Source organism: Lepidochelys olivacea (genome assembly GCF_965140295.1).
Source record: "Lepidochelys olivacea isolate rLepOli2 genome assembly, chromosome: 4".
Taxonomy (NCBI): domain Eukaryota; kingdom Metazoa; phylum Chordata; order Testudines; family Cheloniidae; genus Lepidochelys; species Lepidochelys olivacea.
In genome coordinates, this window is record NC_140414.1 from 146,334,603 (window position 1) to 146,354,086 (window position 19,484).

The following is a 19,484-nucleotide window of genomic DNA, read 5'->3' on the forward strand; positions in this document are numbered from 1 at the left end:
CAGCCCGGCCCGCCTTGCCTGGCTCCTAACAGGAGCTTACACGGTATGTTTCCGTTCTGTCGACAGGTAATGAGTAGCGCTGACTGCAGGGCCCATTCGCTGGAGTTAAACCAACAAACGCAACCCCGGTGGGGCAGGGTCTCCAAACGGCTTTGCAGAGCGGCGTTTTATGGACAGCACGCAGACCCCCTCCTCTAATACACCACCCTGATGAAACCGTCTTATTGCAATGACCGGCCGGGGTTAACCCTCTCTTCTGAGCACCTGAGCGCCGGCAATCAATACAGCCCCCCGCAAATCCCTGCTTGGATTTTATTTTTAACTCCCGATTGGAGACAGAGGAGCCTGCCAGAGGTTAACAAAGTTCAGCCCGTTTGCGGTCTGGCAGCCTGCCAGCAGCTAATCTCCTAGGCCCACCAGCTCGCAGGGCTGAGCTGACCCGGGTGTCAAACACAAAGGCAGGCTGTTAGGGTGTCCCCTAAGGGGGACCCAGGCACTTCATAACTCCAGCCTTCAATTAGCCACGACAGCGAGTTAAAGACCAAGGAAATAATATAAAAACAAGCATCACAAAAGGGTTTAAGCAGTGGAACATTTGGTAATTAACTTTTACAGACATAAACACACAGACACAGCCCTGGAACTCCAAATGGCAGCATGGGAGACTCAGGCCATCCATTTGCCCACTCTGCGCCTCAGTTTCCCCATCGATTACATGGAGGGGATAACATTTCCTGCCCCTGCCAGGGCAGGCAAGCCATTACGCAATTTCATGTGTGAAGGCCCCGATCTTGCGACTGGATCCGTAGAGCAGCCCCTGGAATGGAGCCCCATGGCAGCCCCTTCATTTTGTGCTCGTGCCATGAAGGGCTACTAGTCTTCTCTGTATCCCTGCAGCAGCTAGAGGCGCCAACTGAGAGCCAGGCCCCATTGTGCCGGGCGCTGTACAGACACAAAGCCCGCAACAGCGCCTGCCCCAAAGAATTTGCCATGGAAATAGATGAACGGGACAAGGTTTGGGAGGGGAAACCGAGGCACAGCGAGAGGGGAATGTGACATCCCCAGGGCCATGCAGCAGCTCAGCGCTGAGCTAGGAATTGAACCCAAGGGTCATCTATCCATTAGCCCGCATGGCCGCTATCCATGAACATGTGGACGGCGTGTTGCAGAGCTGGGCCCTACACATGTTTCACACTGGCTCTCTGAGCCCCCTGGCAGAATATGTCATCGCCTTGGGAAAGAGAGCGGAGATCACTCACCCGCTGGAAGGGAATGAGAGAGGCAGCCCCCCGCCGCCACAGGACAGCTACACTAAGGCCGCAGCTGCTTGTCTCTGCCCATTTAAAGGGCTGGCCCCAGGAAGGCAACTCAGTAGGGCCCTGTTCCCGTGCAGGTGTGTGAGAAGTAGCACACCCCGCTGGTAGGAGGAACGGAGGCAGACCCACCATTCAGTGCCTCACGGGACTGGGCTCCTTCGAAGCGTCCCTCCAGCTCCCCCGCCCCTCCCAAAGGCTGGGCCTCCGCTGACGGAGGGGCAGGGAAAGCGAGAAGGCATGCAGCCCCCACTCCTTGCACGGCAGGACATCCGTGGGAACACGCTTCCCCACCCCCTTGGCGCCCACAGCTGTACCCATGTTCTGCACAGGGCACGCCATTGGCAGGGGCAGGGCTACCCAGGGAGGCAAAAGGGGCCGTTTGCCTTGGGCCCGCAAACCGAACGGTCGCTTCTCACCGAAGTTCGGCTCAGCAGCCTCTGTCATGACGTGGGGTTTCCAGGCCGAACCCGTGTGACGCCGGGCCCCCTAGAGAGAGAGAGCGGTTCAGTTTTGTGAACCATTTCCAGGAGCAGCCCGGAATGGCTTCTACCCCGGTGACAAAGCCCCTGGCTCCTCACCCCAGCCTGGGCTCTGCCAGGGTTTACAGAGTATCACCTAGGCCAGGCTTCTCCGACGTAACCTTGCCCTAGATCCACTCTCGTGGCCTCCTCCCCAGCCACGCTGCCGCTGCTGGCAGCTGTGCATTCAGAGGAGTTGTACTAGACAATCTCCACTCCCACCTCCAACCCGGTCTCTGTCTCCTCTCCGTCTCCACATGCTGTCTCTGTGCAATTCACACACGTCAGCAGCCTTGCCTGTAGCCTCACGGGAGTGAGCAATGAGGGGGCAGAAGGGGCATTATATATCAGATGCATTTTGTGTGCGTCGGGGGCAGGATGGGGGAAGGAACAATAACCTCTCTCGGACTGTGCACTTCGGACAATAAAACACACCGGGAACTAGAAGGTTTCATAGCATTTCATTTGTAACCACAGTGAAATCTGCAGTATTGCATCTAAGGCATAACAGGTGATAACATACACATTCTGGCTCCCTCCCTTCCAGCCCACATTGAACAACAGGTGACCCAGGAGAGGCTCCGCATGTCTCTGGACTTCTTGTCTGTTTTGGTGATGGGACGGGATGCAGCAAAAATACAAAGTGCAGTAGGCGGACAGACAGCTCCTTTGTGCTGCGACATGAAATTAACGTTCATTTGATCTTTCTTCTCTCATGATTTAGGGCCCCGTTTTGCCCACTTAAGTCCGTGGGAGCAGCAAACTCTTCTGAGAGCAAAATATGGCCCTGTGGTTTGAACTAGGGAAAGTGGAGGGTATTATATGGGGATGAAATTGAAGCAATACCCTCCAAATGTTTTTGTTCTATGTAATGGTTTATTTAGGGAATCTGAAATCAGTAGCCTTTATTAATGTTCTTTTCCCTCCATTGAACAGCCACCCTGGTTTGTTATGGTAGGGTTGCTCGGAAGTGCTGGGAAAAACACAGTGGTTTCTTAATGCAAGACGGCTTGTGAGAGTTTGAGCTGTAAATGTGGGTTTGCTCTAGTAGGGTTACTTGTCAGTGCCGGGTGCACAGAGTGGTTGTTGGTTTGGGTTGCTAATAAGCATCTGGCTGCATGCACTGGTTTGTTATAGCAGGATGGTTTATCCTTGCTGGGTTGCTGGCACTGAGATTTTCTTTCTGAGAGGGTTGGAGGTTATATAGGAGTGTGCTGGGATAAGGAGTTTCATGGACTCTGCAAGCAGATGCAAGAAGAAAAGGGAGGTGGAATTTTCTGCCTGATTCCCAACTGCAGCCTTGATGGTGCCTCTTTGCAATGAGTGCAGAGTAAGGAGATCCTGCAGCCAGCAGAAAGTACAGCACATAATACGTTGACACAGGCTGGGTATGGAGGAAGGAATAAATGAGACACCCACATAGACACAGGTGCATCTGCAAAACATACGGAGCCAACAGATGTGAAAAGGACATGAAATACTGGGTGCAAATAACACAGGGAGTTGTCCATACACTTCTCTTTCTTAGCCCAATCTTCTTAATGGAGAAAGGCTGGACTCTAATTTAACCCAACTTTGACTAAAACGCAGCAGTCTAATGTCTACAAACAAACAGGGCTGCAGTTTCTGACCTGAAATGCCTGTCAGTGGGGCTGGGGGCTGTTTGTGGAGCTGAATGGCAATCGTATAACTGCATCTGGCATTGGCCACTGCTGGAAGACAGGGTACTGGGCTAGATGGACCGTTAGTCTGACTCAGTCTGGCCATTCTTATGGTTAGGAAGAACCGCCCCCACCCCACCCCACCCCCAGCCATCAGCAGGCTATTCCATCACTGACTTTGACAGAGTTTCTTGCACCTTTTTCTAAGCAGTTGGGGTTGGCCACTGTTGGAGACGTGATATTGGGATAGATGGAACCTTGATCTGAGCCAGCCTGGTGATTTCTTTTCAGAGCTGTGTATGGTCTTCAGGGCAGGGCCTGTTGCCCCTTGTGATTGCAAAGACTGGCATGTTCTGGTGCTAATTGCAATAATTAATAACAATGTATAAGGGATTTAGGGCTTGTTTCGTCTCCTCTCAATCCAGCAAAGCACTTAATTATGCGCTTCTTCAGGGCTTCCATTTAAACACATGCTTAAGCTCCGTGCTGGATGAGTATCACAGGGTCGCTAAGGGTCACCTTTCATTGTGGCTTGCTCTCACTGTGCACTTTGCATGGAGGGTTCAGGTACTGAGTGAAGCCGACCTACTGGACCAAACTGTCAACCCACTGGAGTCAATGCAAAAGGTTCCATTTACTTATTATTATTAGGGGGAGGGATAGCTCAGTGGTTTGAGCATTGGCCTGCTAAACCCAGCGTTGTGAGTTCAATCTTTGAGGGGGCCATTTAGGGATCTGGGGCAAAAACTGGGGATTGGTCCTGCTTTGAGCAGGGGGTTGGCCTAGATGACCTCCTGAGGTCCCTTCCAACCCTGATATTCTATGATTTCAATGGGGCTAGGATTGAGCCCACAGACAATGAAAATAGTGGAATAACCTTATTGGAAAGAGACATGGGTCTTCTCACCTTTCACGTCCTTATTTTGGAAAGTGCTAACTTACTAGGGTAATGGACACAGAACAACAACCTGAAAAGACCAGATCCGTCTAGTCTAGGATACTGCCTCCAAGAGTGGCCAAGGCTAGAAGCTTTAGAAAAAGATATAAAACCCTTTTCATCCACCTAGCTATACCAGGGGGGAAATTAGTTCCTGATCCCAGCTAGTGATCAGCTTACGTCCTGAAGTATGAGGATGGGCAACGAGAGGAAATGCAAATGCTGTTCTCATACAGAGAAATATGCATGTTCAAATATTGCGATCCTTACTCAGGCACAACTGCCACTTATTTAAATGGGAATTTGGACTGAGTAGGAGCCATAGAATTTGGCCTCCAATCCTTTAAAAAAGAGAGAGAGAAAAGAAAAAAATGTATTAGGCTATTTCCCTCAATAATATCATGTGGCAGTGAGTTCCACAGGTTAGATAGTGAGTGTGTCTTAAATTATTGCCTTTTATTCCCAAATCCTGATTTAGAAGTTGAGGGGCATTAAACTGATTGTAATGTTGTATATTTCACCAGTGTTGCCATAATGTGATTTAACATTGCAGTTTGAGTGACACGTACATGTTTCTTCGGGGGAAGGGAGGGAATGGGAAACTAACATTGCACTGTCTGGCTCATGTGCTTATTCCTTCAGTATGTATTCACTCTGATTCCATTTAGCATGTTTGCAATGATACACTGTGAGGAGGAGGGTAGCTGTCTTGGAGGGGATGCAGATGGAAATGAAGAGTGCTATGGAAAGAAATCCTTGTAGCCCTTCTGAAAGCAAAACCCTCACTGAAGAGCGAGGGAGGTTTGCTCCAGTAATTACAGTCAAATCCTGCCGTGCATTTGGTTGCTCTAGATTCTAATTCTATTCCTCTTCACAGTTTGATCCTGCAGTCCCTGTGTAGGCAAAGATCACACCCATTGACCTCAGCAGGAGCAATAGGTGCATTGTAACTCGCTTTAGGCTACACAGTGCTTTATATACCAGCTAATTCATCTACATTGCACAGAGGGCGAAACTAAGGCAGAGAGACTTATGCAAGGCCACCGAGAAAGGTATGACTGGAACTCAAGAGCTCTTGGCTTGTCAGCCACTAAGCAGATCACTAGCCCACATTTCCTTTGCTAAGGACTGCATGATCAGTCATCTACACTGTCTCCGCAAAGCCTCGCAGAGTCTAACCAAGCCATACCAGACAAGGCCGTTTCTCAGTGGTGCACTGATATTCAAGCTTTACAGAATGCAGCATATAAAATAAGGGTAAAATAACAAATATTCCAAACTGGTATCAGTTACATGCTGCTTCTGAAACATTATTGTGCATACTGCATCGTTGCAAAGTTATAGCTGCTTTTTGGCAACAGTCTAGCATCCAAGAGCATGTGTTTCTTTTCCTTCTCTGCACTGCCACGCAGGCCGATGTGGAGTGGTCACTGATGTCAAACGGTGCCGTGCAGTATCCCAGGATGTACTAGACTCTCTGGCCCTCACCGGTGCCGGTTCAGCTGAAAGGTTTGACCAGTTTCATAGCAGCGTAGTTCTAAGAAAGGGAAGGAAACGAGAGGGGGGAAAAGAACAGACATAAAGCAAATACAATATAATGGCACATATATGTTAAAATGTTCTTCCTTCACATTGCTGCATGGCCCCAGCTTCATGGCAGGAACTGGTATAGAACTCACATCCTCAGGCTGCTAAAAGACAGGTCTATTACATGTGAGCTAAAAGGGACTCGCCTCTGGTTAGCAGCAGTACAGGGCTTTTGATACACAGGCAAGTGGTTCTGATTCCATCCAGTAGAGAGCAGAGGTGTCCGTCGTACTCACTAGCCACTAAACCATTGTAAAAAGAAAAGGAGGACTTGTGGCACCTTAGAGACTAACCAATTTATTAGAGCATAAGCTTTCGTGAGCTACAGCTCACTTCCTCACGAAAGCTTATGCTCTAATAAATTGGTTAGTCTCTAAGGTGCCACAAGTCCTCCTTTTCTTTTTGCGAATACAGACTAACACGGCTGCTACTCCTAAACCATTGTAGTTACTCTCCAATTCTGTTTTCTCCTTCCATCTTATTTTTAAGATATCGAAAGTCGCACCTCTTCCCACACTAGCGTGTGCAGGGTGCTGCTGCCTGTCTCCTCCCATCAGCCCCGGCCTCAAACAGCCCCGCCACCAGCCTCCTTGCTGCAACTGAGTTTTAAACCCCCACTGACTTGCTCCAATCGCTCTGTCTCTTTCTATTCCCACTGTCCCCTTATCACCTGCTCCCTCTCTGTGCTCTTGTCCAGTCTCACTGCCAGGGATGCAAGAACCTTCTTCTCTGCAGATCCTACCCTCTAGAACAGACTCCCTGTATTGCTCTGACCTCAGCTGAAAGCTTCCCCTCTCTCACTTCCTTGTGTGTTCCTCTTAGTGCATTTCCCCTCTGTTATTGGCCTCATGGTGCAATGTGGCATTCCCCCCAACACACACCCCCATACGATATCATCCCCTTACTGTTTTCTGTGATTTCGAGCACCTTCTGCGAACCCTTGCAACTTTGTATACTGCAAAGTGTCTTGCGATACAGGTTGCACGGAAGGAACTATACAATAAAGCCAGGGCATGTCACATTCTACTGTCGGCAGAATGCCCCCTTGAGAAAGGAGATGATAGTAACATGCCGGTTAAAGGCTGGTTATCAAGACCATAATAGAAACATGTTAATAGGCGTGTTTATATCATTTGGAAAGAGCTATATTTAAACTAGCTTTGATTCAGACACACGCCCCCCCCCCAGCCAAATTGGAAGTTTCTTCTAAACACACTGAATCTAATTGGTACAAGATGTTCTGTCTTAGAATCATAGAATCATAGGACAGGAAGGGACCTCGAGAGGTCATCTAGTCCAGTCCCCTGCACTCATGGCAGGACTAAGCATCATCTAGACCATCCCTGACAGATGTTTGTCCAACCTGCTCTGAAAAACCTCCAATGATGGAGATTCCACAACCTCCCTAGGCAATTTAGTGTTTAACTACCCAGACAGTTAGGACGTTTTTCCTACTGTCCACCCTAACCCACCCTTGCTGCAACTGAAGCCCCTTGCTGCTGGTCCTATCCTCAGAGGTTAAGGAGAACAATTTTTCTCCATCCTCCTTGTAACAACCTTTTATTTACTTGAAAACTGTTATCATGTCCACCTCAGTCTTCTCTTCTCCAGACTAAACAAACCCAATTTTTTCAATCTTCCCTCATAAGTCATGTTTTCTAGATCTTCCATCATTTTTGTTGCTCTCCTGTGGGCTTTCTCCAATTTGTCCACATCTTTTCTGAAATATGGTGCCCAGAACTGGACACAATACTCCAGGTGAGGCCTTATTGACGTGGTATAGAGCAGAAGAATTACTTCTCGTGTCTTGCTTACAACACTCCTGCTCTGCAAGGAGTCACTCTGTTGTTTTTAAAAGACAAAAACTAAAAGCAGGTTACAAGCAAGCTCTTTTGAAAAGCACAAGTAAAGTTTGACTAAAGGCATCATGATAAATTACAGCGCCTAGCGGATTAGGAGGCTGTTTGCCAATTGAGCGTCGCTAATAATGCCATAAATCAGGCGAGCAAAACTGGGGCTGCTTACCAAAAGTCATTAGAAAAGCCTCCAGTGGAATAGAACTTTCTAATTAATTACACACCATTTGTCTTTCCGAGTCTATCCTCCAGAATAGTATTATTTTTATGATTTGACTGGTTCCCTTTTGGAGGGGAGCAGGTTTCCTGTCCAGCTTTGAATTTCTATTAACGAAGTGCTGAAAGCCAACTAGGATTATCAATCAGTGCAGAAAGCAAGCTGTAATTAGAATGAATGGCAATGGAAGCAAAGCTGAGCTTGCATAGCACAAATAGAGCTTGAAAGGGGAGTAAACAGCTGTGTGAAAAAGAGAGCAGAATCCAGCTGGAATGAGCGTTACATTTTTGTATTTTGGTGGCCGCTAAAATCTTTACAATAAGCACTTTGTCAGGTAGATAACTTTACTGGGGTATTCCCTACATTTCATAGATTCAGAAGGCCAGAAGGAACTGTTATGAGCCTCTAGTCTGACCTTCTGCCTAACAAAGACTAGAGAATTTCATCCAGTGACAGGCCTATTGGAAGGCAATATCTTTCCTTATTAAGTCGAGCTCAAATGGAAAGCCCATTTAGGTCGAAGGGGGTCTCTTCCATTAACTTCAGTGCACACTGGATCAGGCCCCAAGGGAGTGGTACTGAGCCTGACAGCAGGTGCTGGAACTAGAGCATATCTTTTAGAAAGACATCCAATCTCAATTTAGAGAGTTCAAGAGATGATGAATTTACCACAGCTCTTGGTACGTTTTTCCAGTAGTTAATTACACTTGCTGTTAAACACACCATCTTATTTCCCGTTTGAATGTTTCTAACTTCAGCTTCCAGCCACTGGATTTTCTTATGTTTTAGCCTGCTGATTAAAGATGCCCCGATGACAGACAAGGTAGAGGGTATATAGAAGGACAGGAATTTTCCAGGGAACATCACCATCAGAGTCCTTATGTGCAAAGGTAATGGTAAAGATTATAAGTGGCAACCACTGTATGAGTAAAGTTAGTTCAGGCTGTCAAGTAATCTGGCTGTGTGGAACAGTCTCCACTCGATTCAGGAACCTCAGACTACCAGCTTTTCAATATTTTGTTTCCATTTTTGCAAAACCTGACAAATTTTAGAGACAATCCACCAAACCTTGCAGTTTTCCGCTCAAAACCAGGATGTTTTTTGAGTGGAAATGGCTTCATCGTCAATTGAAAAAGGTCAATTTCCAATCATCTGCCAAAGTTCAATATTTCTGTAGCAAAACCCACAAAACTGGGATTTTGGTACATTTCCGTGGGAAAATGTGGTATATGGCAAAAAATTCATGAAAAAAAGCAATGGACTCACAAAGCAGCATGGAATGAAAGTGCAAATAGGGTTTTCTTTTTTTAAATATTGCCCAAAAATATTTGCTGTTTGCACAAAGCCCCAGTGGGAGGAAGGACATTCTTGTGAGTAAATTTTGAGATTAGGCCTGAGGAGATCTTTGTTCTATTCCCAGATCTATCAGAGACTTGCTTTGTGACTTTGGAAAAGTCACTTAGCCCCTGAATCGGCTAAACATGTGCTTAAATCCACCCTTAAGTCCTTAGGTGCTCTGCTCATCTGGGGCCTTCTCAATTCTCCCCTCTGTACAATGGGTGAAATACCTCCTCAAGCTCACAGTTCAGTTGTGGAGCTTAATTCACTGACATTTCTAAAATGAGCTGAGGACTTAACCAATTAAATCAACTGTAAAGCTTCCCTTGACTTACGTGGGGGTGCAGAATCAAACTGTGAGAGCCATGGATGGCAGGAACTATGCCAGGGAAAATTACTACTGTCGAAAGCCCATGGCTTAAACCTATGGATTGGCCATTTGCTCTTGGAATGTCTGATGACACTGGCTGCCAGAAACTGGCATTATTACATCGGGCATGGGAATCAATCCATGAGTCAGCTGGCTTGTTTCTGTTTCCTGATGGGTTCCTTTCTGCCTGAAATTCAAGGGCTCTTCAAGCTGTCACGGGATAAGAGGGAAGGTCTTCTCATGGATTGGTAACTGGTTAAATGATAGGAAACAAAGGCTAGGAATAAAGAGTCAGTTTTCAGAATGGAGAGAGGTAAATAGTGGTGTCCCCCAGGGGTCTGGAGGGACATTCAACATATTCATAAATGATCTGTAAAACTGGGTGACTGGGCAACAAGATGGCAGATGAAATTCAGTGTTGATAAATGCAAAGTAATGCACATTGGAAAATATCATCCCAACTATACATATAAAATAATGGGGTCTAAATAAGCTGTTACCACTCAAGAAAGAGATCTTGGAGTCATTGTGGATAGTTCTCTGAAAACATCCACTCAATGTGCAGGTCTATAAAATCATGACTGGTGTGGAGAAAGTAAATAAGGAAGTGTTATTTACTCCTTCTTATAACACAAGAACTAGGGGCCATGAAATGAAATTAATAGGCAGCAGGTTTAAAACAAACAAAAGGAAGTATTTTTTCACACAACACGCAGTCAACCTCTGGAACTCCTTGCCAGAGGATGTTGCGAAGGCCAAAGCTATAACAGGGTTCAAAAAAGAACTAGATACATTCATGGAGGATAGGTCCATCAATGGCTACTAGCCAGGATGGGAAGGGATGGTGTCTCTACCCTCCATTTGTCAGAAGCTGGGAATGGGCAACAGGATGGATCACTTGATGATTACCTGTTCTGTTTATTCCCTTTGGGGCACCTGGCATTAGAGCCACTGTCGGAAGACAGGATACTGGGCTAGATGGACCTTTGGTCTGACCCAGTATGGCTGTTCTTATGTTCTTATATTATGTTCTTTTCAGAGTAAGCCTTAGCTCCTGCATTGTCAAGTCCCTCAGAGTCTCTGGTGGAGATGCACCCCAGGTAAGGACATGGAAGCAGATTCCACACACCTCAAGATCTGGGACCTTTGACAACATTTTCCTAGCTAATACAAAGTGAGGAGGGCTCTCTAGCTCTGTACTCATAGGCCCATCTATGGAAAGACAATTCCTCCTTGGATAACATCCTCTGACACTAAATAACCTGGGCAAGTTTAGTGATGAGCACACAGTAGGAGGGCTTAGGGGGGAAAAAAGAACCAAGAAAGCTGTGGATCACCCTGATGAACCGCTGAGGAAATATACGCGTTTCAGTGACCCAGCACAAAGGACCTCCAGCAAAAGAAGCATCCTTTATTTGAGAAATGAACATACCACCAGAAGACGCTTCTACCCACGGTATGGATAGCCAAGTCCACAAGTGTGCACCTCAGCTACAAGAACAATGCTTGCTGGCAAAAAGTAAGTGTGTGGGGCTTAGGGGCCCATGATGCAAAGTATCGTGCAAGATGCTTGATGTCTCTCTACAACAAAGTCAGGGAGAAGAAAACTGAGCAAAGCAGCACAGATAAGATGTTGCATGGGATTACCTTTGCTGAAGAGACAAGCATTCACTGAAGAGACAAGACTGAATGAAGCTGTGACTCCAGTCTTTAAACTAGCAGACCTCCCCCGGTTCTATAGAGCTAGACTAGAACAGCTGTGGGTGGCTGGCCAGGAGCATTCACAGCACTGAACTAAAATCCTGCATCCTTTCACATATGCCAGGTGTCCAAGCACACAAAAGACATGATGTGCTCCATGCCTTCAACCAGGATATTGGACACACCCTCCGAAAAGCATGTGAGGAAGACTCTGACAATAGCAAAAATTATTCCAAGGGATATCTTTCAAATGAAACACAGTTTACTGGATCATTTGACCCAGGATGCCAAGCAAGATCTGTGTCTGAGGCACTATCGGCACTGATGTCCATGATATTGGATGGTCCAAACATTAAAACTCAGAACAAATTTCCGTTCATCCAACTACACTTAGGTTGGCACACCTGTTGCTGTACAACAGCAATATCCATCGCCGTGAAGTACCACAACACAGCTTGAGAAAGATCTTTACCAATCAACATTGGTTTGACATTTCATGCACAGACACGAAAAAATGAGTGAGTGGATACCATCTTTCAATGTGGATTGTCCAACTCCTAAGACAGTGTCGGCCATCTGTCCCAACGTGGCAAACAGTGCATGCCAACACTTGGATTATGAGAAATGTTGTCTGTCTTCTAAAGATTTGTGGTGGTCCATTCACTACTGTGGATGACATAGACCACAATCCCAGCTCCAACACAGCCACAGACTCCTTCCACAGAACTGGGATATCATTTTTTCAGCATCTCAGTACTCAAGTAGAGGGAGTTGTCTGGGAGATTTCCAGCCCAGATCATGAGACTGCAGCATCAGTGATGGAGACTATCATCACTTCCTGAGTCTTACACAATTGTCCCTCCCTTGATCTTGAAGAAAACCAGTGCTGCCATCCCGGCAGCAAAGGTTGACATCAAGACTGATTGCCAGCTGATTACCCAAGCCCTGCAAGAAGAATGCAGGTGGCTTGAACAAGTAAGACAAGCAGCAAGCCTGGATACCTTCAATAGAGATCAAGACATTTCCTGGGCAGTTTACTTCGCCAGCAGACAGCCAGTGCCAGATTTCACCCCAACCATTACTGAGTTTCTGCTCTTTCCAGGTGACTCCAAGTCTGTGGCAATGGTTCAGCATGCCAGGAGGTGATCAAGAGGGTTGTACACCACCTAAACCCATGCCAAGTGCCCCTGACTGCTGTGAATCAGCCCATAACCAAACAGACACAGTCGACCTGGCCTGCTGGGTACGGAGAGGACAAATCAGTCATTATGCTGGGTGGTCTTCATCTGGAAATGGCAAGTCTGAAGCTGATTGGAGATTGGCTAGAGGACAGTGGATGGACGGAAGCCCTTGTTCAGGCCAAAGTGGCCTCCCCAGCAATGGCTGATCCTTCTAGAAAGTGTCTCATATTGCATGAAGTAGGCATGCCCACCAAGTAACGGCCAGCAATCTGTACATCTTGGTCGCAAATGCAGACACAGAAGATCTCAGGGAAGGTGAGGCCTCCGTGGGGTATAATAAATGGTGTTGTCAGGTGCACAGCTGGCTCTCAGCTTGTTTGCTAGGCAACCCAGCAAGCTCCACTGGCCCAAAGAACCGTCTCCAAGTGGCTGTGCTTCCTCACTGGGCAGGGGAGCCAGCAGCCAGCCGTGTGAGCCTTGCGGCAGCACCGGGGCTGCTCAATACGTCCTACGCCCGCAGCTGTGTTTGCTCTGCTCCTGGTTCCAGTCCTTGTTCCCGCCCTGCTCCAGCCTGCCTCTAGCCCTTCCTCCAACCCTCACACCAGCCAGGACTCCTGTCCACTCCAGTCTAGTCCTTGCCCTGCTCCTGATTCTGACTCCGGTTCTGACCTTTGGCTTGGCTCCTCGACCCTGGCTCCAGCTTCACCCTCGGCCTGCTGCCTGACTCCCGGATCTACACTCACCATTACTCTGAACTGCCACCGCAACCACCATGCAAGATCCTGCTCTACCGACTAGGTAGGCTGCCTGTGCCCCAGCAGCTTGGAGTGTGAGCAGCCCAAAAAGACCAGACATAAGGAGGGTGCAGGCATAACAATGTGGTGGTCCCTCCTGGAATGACCCCGCGGGAGCCAAACTCCCCCTTACAGAGTCCGTCAGGGCCTTCCAGGAACTGCAGACCAAGGTTGCTGCACTTTGGGATGAGAATGCAGTCTGGCGGGCCCAGGCTGTGATGAGACAATGACACAGGGATGCCACCCTCCAAGCCCCGGCGGTGGCTACAGCCGCCGACCTTCACGCATACTGTCCGCAAGCCCATGGTCCCCCAGGTTTAATGGGGACTGTGCCCGGTTCTGGGAGTTCTTGAATCAGTGTCGCCTGCAAGTGTTGAGGTCACCCCTTCTCAGAAAAGAGTGCAGACTTAGTTAAACTGGACACCAAAGACATTGCAGACTCTGTGAGGGAGGCTGAGACTCTGTGAGAGAGATTGAGAAGATCGGGCAGCAGCAGTTCCACATTTGTAACAGAGACAAGACAAAATCAAGCCATTAACAGAGCCTATCAAGCAAAATAAACTCCCTTTGTTCAGCAGACCTCCTGTAAGGGAGATCTCCAAGACCAAATTGCAGGTCTCATGGGGAATGGGATGTTTCAATATACTGACGACTGTGAAAGACTTTCTTGTTTCTTAATTCATTTTAGGCTGCGTGTTTATGTAAACTTTTATATAAACTGCCTTTTTGACACACAGCGATATCCAGTAATGCACAGATCAATCTGATATAGTGTTATTAGCAAAAAGATATGTCACTTTCTGTTCGTGAAGAGAAATTTGTAAACTTATTGTGTTATTTTTCTACATAATTAATATTTCAGTAAAGACACTGGTGACATGCTACAGAGCATGTTAATTATCAATATTTTTGTGCAAGCTCAAGCCCTCGCAATCCATTGCGTTAGTTTTTAGGACACCTAATACAATAGGAAGGCAAATGTACAGAAATAAAAACCACTGGGAACCATAAATAATCAGTAACAGAAAAACGTCAATAGAAAAATTGCATTCAGAATTGTAAATGCTGCCGCAGAGGGAAAGACTTCAGAGGAGACAGGAGTTCCCTGTGCAGAGAAACCCACAGGGAGCGGAAGAGTGATTGGCTCAGCGGAGGAAAGAGAAGCTAGGATGCTCTAGGGAGAAGCCAGAGGCCTGCAAACCAAAGGGAGGTCGTGTTAAACCCAAGCTGTGGGGAAGCCGCTTGGGGGCTTGGAGTTAGGAAGTGAGCCAGGGAAACAGCAGCATATCAGAAGAAGCAGCCCTAACTGCTTAATAGACGGTCCCTGAGCTGGAACCCAGAGTAGAGGGTAGACCTGAGTTCCTCTAACAGCCCTGAAGAAGGGGCGTACAAGCCCAACAGAAGGAAAATTTAGCCTAGGATATGGCTGAAGACTGACCCCAAAGGACGGGCCAAGGAATAAACCATAAGGAGGTCAAAAGCTCTTTTGTGTTGGGACATTTAATGAACATTCAAACTGGACTTTTTTGTGAACCCGGAAGGGGACTGAACTGTTTGGGCCTTGGCTGGACGGCTGAGCCATGGAAGACCTGGTGAGAGGCAGACAGCCTGCAGGAGGCACCAGGGACAGGGGCCCCTTGCAGCATCGCACCCTGACACAAAGGGGAGCTAGGGGTAGTAAGGACACTACCTTCGAGCACCACCATTCAGGAAAGAGGTGGACAAACTGGAGGGAGTCCACAGAAGAGCAACAGAAATGATCAAAGGTCTAGAAAACCTGACCTCTGAGGGAAGGTTAAAACTGGGCCTGTGTAGTCTTGAGAAAAGACGACTGAAGTGGGGGGGGGGGGGCTGAGAGTCTTCAGATGGGCCAGAGAAGTTACAAAGCAACCGGGGATCAGCTGTTCTCCACGGCCACTGAAGGGAGGACAAGAAGTCATGGGCTTCATCTGCCACAAGGGAGATGTAGGTTAGATATTAGGGAAAACTTTCTAACTCTAAGGGAGGCTGTGGAATCCCCATCATTGGAGGTTTTTAAGAACAGGTTGGACAAACAGCTGTCAGGGATGGTCCAGGTTTATTTGATGCTGCCTCAGCACCAGAAGATTGGCTAGACGACCAAGGTACCTTCCAGTCCGACATTTCTATGAGTCTATAAAAATCCTTAAGCTCTCTGCTGCTCTGAGACCTTTAGCTCTCTGTGTCTCAGTTTTCAGCTTTTATCTCACACCCTTTGTCTGTATAGATCAGTGGCTCTTTTCCATAATGCAACTTCCCCAAGTTTCCCCTCCCATTTACTTGGAACACCCTCCTCCATCCTTCCATTACCAATATGGGAAGGAAAGGCAGTCACAACCCACTGACACCTGCTCATGACTCCCAAACTGAGAATATATGCGTGTAAGCTCTTCAGGGACTGTCTCTTACTGTCTGTACACGCCACGCCTAGCACACTGGGGCCCTGCTGTTGGCTGAAGCCTCTATGGACTACTGTAATCCAAATAATAATAATAAAGGCTTGTCCTTTAATGTATGCACTCTGAATTGTAACAGTGACTCTTGCCAAAGATCTGTATGTTACGGGTATCTAGAGTGACCAGACATCCCAACATTATCAGGACCTTCCCAGCATTAGGGGCTTTGTCTTATATATGGAACTGTGCCCCGCCCCTGAAAGAAAGTGTCCCAATTTTTCACACTTGCTATCTGATCACCCAAGGGGTAACCCCAATACAGAAACAATCCCCACTGTTCTAGCTTTAGTACCAAAGGTTGATATTTAAGAGAAAGGAACTAAATCTCCAAATGGGATAGACAACCCGGTGACCCAAAAATCTGGGGGAAGCCATTTTAAATATATAAAAACAGAAACATTCCATGAAACAGTCTAGCTTTCACAAAAGATGACTAAGCCTGTCCAAAGTAAAATGAAATACAACAACAATTTGCTAGGAACAGTCAGAGAAAAACACAAGCAATAATGAATGTAAATTAATATTTAGAGCTAAAGGATTTTTGTTTCTCTCCACTTAGTTTTAGTACCATAATATTGTAACAAATCCTAAACCACTGGAAATGTAAAGGAGACAGTAGGGATAGAACGGAGATCCTCCTGCTCAGAAAGAAGAGTCCCTGCTACTTGAGCTAAGGAAAATTGCTTGTAGTATAGGGCATAGGAAACACAACTGACCATTTCTGATTCTGTCCAGCAGAGGACGGTGCTTCGCACTTGTCTGATTATGTCTTTTTAAATAATAGTTAGCATGTAACTGATCCTTTCTCAGATGAGGCAAGTATTATTGTCCTTTAGTAAAGATGGGGAACCGGAGATAAAGAGACGTCTCTAGAGTTGAAAGCCAGGGACTCCAGAGCTGAAATCTTTGTCCCTCATATCTTTGTCCACAAGCACAATCTATTGTGTGTGATCTCAAATGGTTTGAAAGAGATTACAGTGCTTAGGAGACTTGAACACTTTGCTTTATGGCTGCACACGAAGCAATCTGCAAATGCAGCCTCTCTCTTGGATAAAGATATAAATTACCCCAAAAGAGTGTGTGTTGGCGGGGGGTTATAGATGTACACGGCACAGAATTTGTTAAGTGCTGGAAAGAAAGAGGTCGGTCATTTTTCTATCAGTCTGGGGAAGGGAGGAATGGGATCCAAAACACAGCATGAATTATTTCAGTGTTTTAAAAACAGGAGGATTTGAAACCCATCCCCAGGCCAAGCTGGAAGGCTGGAGGTTTGGTTATTTATTTATTTTGTTTTGCAAATGGAATTGAACACAAGGCAGAAAAAGCCACTGTGCTGATTAATGAGGTGGGATCCTTTCCCCTCTGTTCCATACATTATATCAGCGGAACACTCCTTCCAAGCCCTGATAATGAGAGATTGGGCTGCTTGGATCCCTGTAAACTATCCTGCATCTTTAACCAATTACATTTGAACATACTTTCACTCCTGCTCAATGGAGGGGGGTGGGGAAAAGCTGCCTTTCTCTTCAAGTCAGCAGCAGCGCTTTCCATCCCTGGATGGCCTTCCACTTGGGGATCTCAAAGCACTTTGGAAATCAATGAAACCTCACCACCTACCCTGCGAGGCTGGGATTAGTATAATCGCCATCCCCATTCTACACATTGGGGAAACTGAGGCACAGAAAAGGTATATGACTTGACACACAGCAGAATCCAGACAGACAGACCCTGGAAACCCCCACGATCCCCATCCCTGGGGCAGTTCATTGGCTCTAGCAATGGAGATAAGGCTAGTGCAGGCCGACCATGACGAGGTGTGGCTGAGAAAACAAGGACATGCCCACGCTAGGGCTATGGGCGGAGTTGTGCCGACGGCAGGGCAGTGGTGGGAGATGGGTAAGTAAAATGCTAGCGTAGCCACGGCATGGGGGTTGGTTCTAATAGCTGCCTGGGGGGCCTGGCAGTGTTTCTCCAGCCCCTGCTGACATCGTACCGGGAAGGCGTAGATGAAAATCCCGATGAAGAGCAGCAGGATGAAGACCACGACGGCGACGAGAAAGACCCACTTGAAGCGCCGCCATAGGATGTACTTCATGGTTTTGTAGGGGGAGGTGAACCACAGGAAGGAGGTTTCCGGGCGCCTGCAACCAGGACCATCAGGGTTAGCTGTGAGCTCGCTGCACGGGATGGCCCCCTCAGCCTTTAGCGACTGCTGAGCACGACAGGCATCTCTAAGGGGGACTGCGCCCAGTCGGACGCGCCGCGGAATGTGCCAGCTGAACCCCCACACAGTGATCCTGGGTGCGTCCAGGCAGAACATGCCAGCTGAGCCCCCACTAGGTATGCACTGACCAGATGTCCCCATGGTACCATCTGAACCCTCTTGGATACCATGGGTACATCCTGGCACTACATCCCATCTGAGCCCCCGTGGATGCCATGAGTACATCTGGGCAATACGTGCCATCTGAGCCCCCTTAGAGACCACGGGATACAGGCAGGCAGTACGTGCCCTCTGAGCCCCCTTAGATACCCTGGGGTACAGGCGGGCAGTACGTGCCCTCTGAGCCCCCTTAGATACCATGGGGTACAGGCGGGCAGTACGTGCCATCTGAACACACACACACACAGATGGTAACGAGCTATAATGCCCCACTATAAGTGTTTGCTGGATTGGGCCTCTGTAGATTGTGACCTCTTGTCACAGGGGCCTGTCTTTTCAACTTGCTTCTAAAGTGTCCCAGGTCCCTATGGTTGAGTTAGAATCAACAAGCTCTTACTTGGGGTCCTCCAGCTTCGGGTTCATGTTTGGCTCGTCGCGGCCCATCCCCGCCGGCCTTTCTTCCTGCTCCTGCTCTGTCACAATCTCCAAGGTCATTTCCAATTTACCCTGCATGGGAAAAGAGGCAGGAAATAGAGTAATTGGCTCTGTGGAGCAAAACACTGAATTGGGAAAGGAAAATTGTTTCAGGGCTTCGGCCAATGGCTAACTCTTAGGGATCAGGGTGATTATCCCACATCTGCTACTGCTGGATTTGGGTACTGGCCACAGGACGCTGGACTAGATGGACCATGGGTCTGATCCAGTCTGGCAATCGTTGTGTTCCTCTGTTTCAAATTAGAACTCTCTGTGCTAGGAGGCTGAGCTCGATTCAACCATATTTTTTTACGCCAAGAACATATCCCTTCCGTCGATTCTTCCATGAAAGCGCTAGCGAATAAGTGTACAGGCTGCAATGTCTGAGGAAACAACCAATATTGAGCCACTAATGGAGAATATTTGCAAAAAGTGAATTTTCAGTATGTAATCACGCGCGTTCACTGGGGTCTAAGTACTCATCCAGTCAGGGAACAGACACGTGCTGTACCACGTGACCTCAATGACCAATCAGAACAATTCAGTTTTCCAACTATCAAACTCTCATTCAGGGACCATCATTTTGATCTGTTTCTATGGTGCCTAGCACAATGGGGCCCTGGTCAATGACTGAGGCTCTTAGGGCACACAAATTAATAATCATGAGAAATTTGAGA

At 47.5% G+C, this 19,484-nt stretch overlaps 1 protein-coding gene across 2 annotated transcripts in view; it reads right to left on the reverse strand.

Moving 5' to 3' along the window:
* Positions 1-2,276: 2,276 nt before the first annotated feature.
* The window catches only part of DYSF (dysferlin), a gene marked incomplete at its 5' end in the record, with an annotated part of 306,191 nt that continues 288,983 nt past the window's right edge, over positions 2,277-19,484 (reverse strand). For both annotated transcript variants that reach the window (XM_084626184.1, XM_084626183.1), the window contains 3 exons: positions 2,277-5,969; positions 17,944-18,091; positions 18,731-18,840. In XM_084626184.1, coding sequence (XP_084482310.1) covers positions 5,931-5,969; positions 17,944-18,091; positions 18,731-18,840 — 297 coding nt within the window. In that variant the 3' untranslated portion in view covers positions 2,277-5,930. The remainder of the gene's footprint in view (positions 5,970-17,943; positions 18,092-18,730; positions 18,841-19,484) is intronic.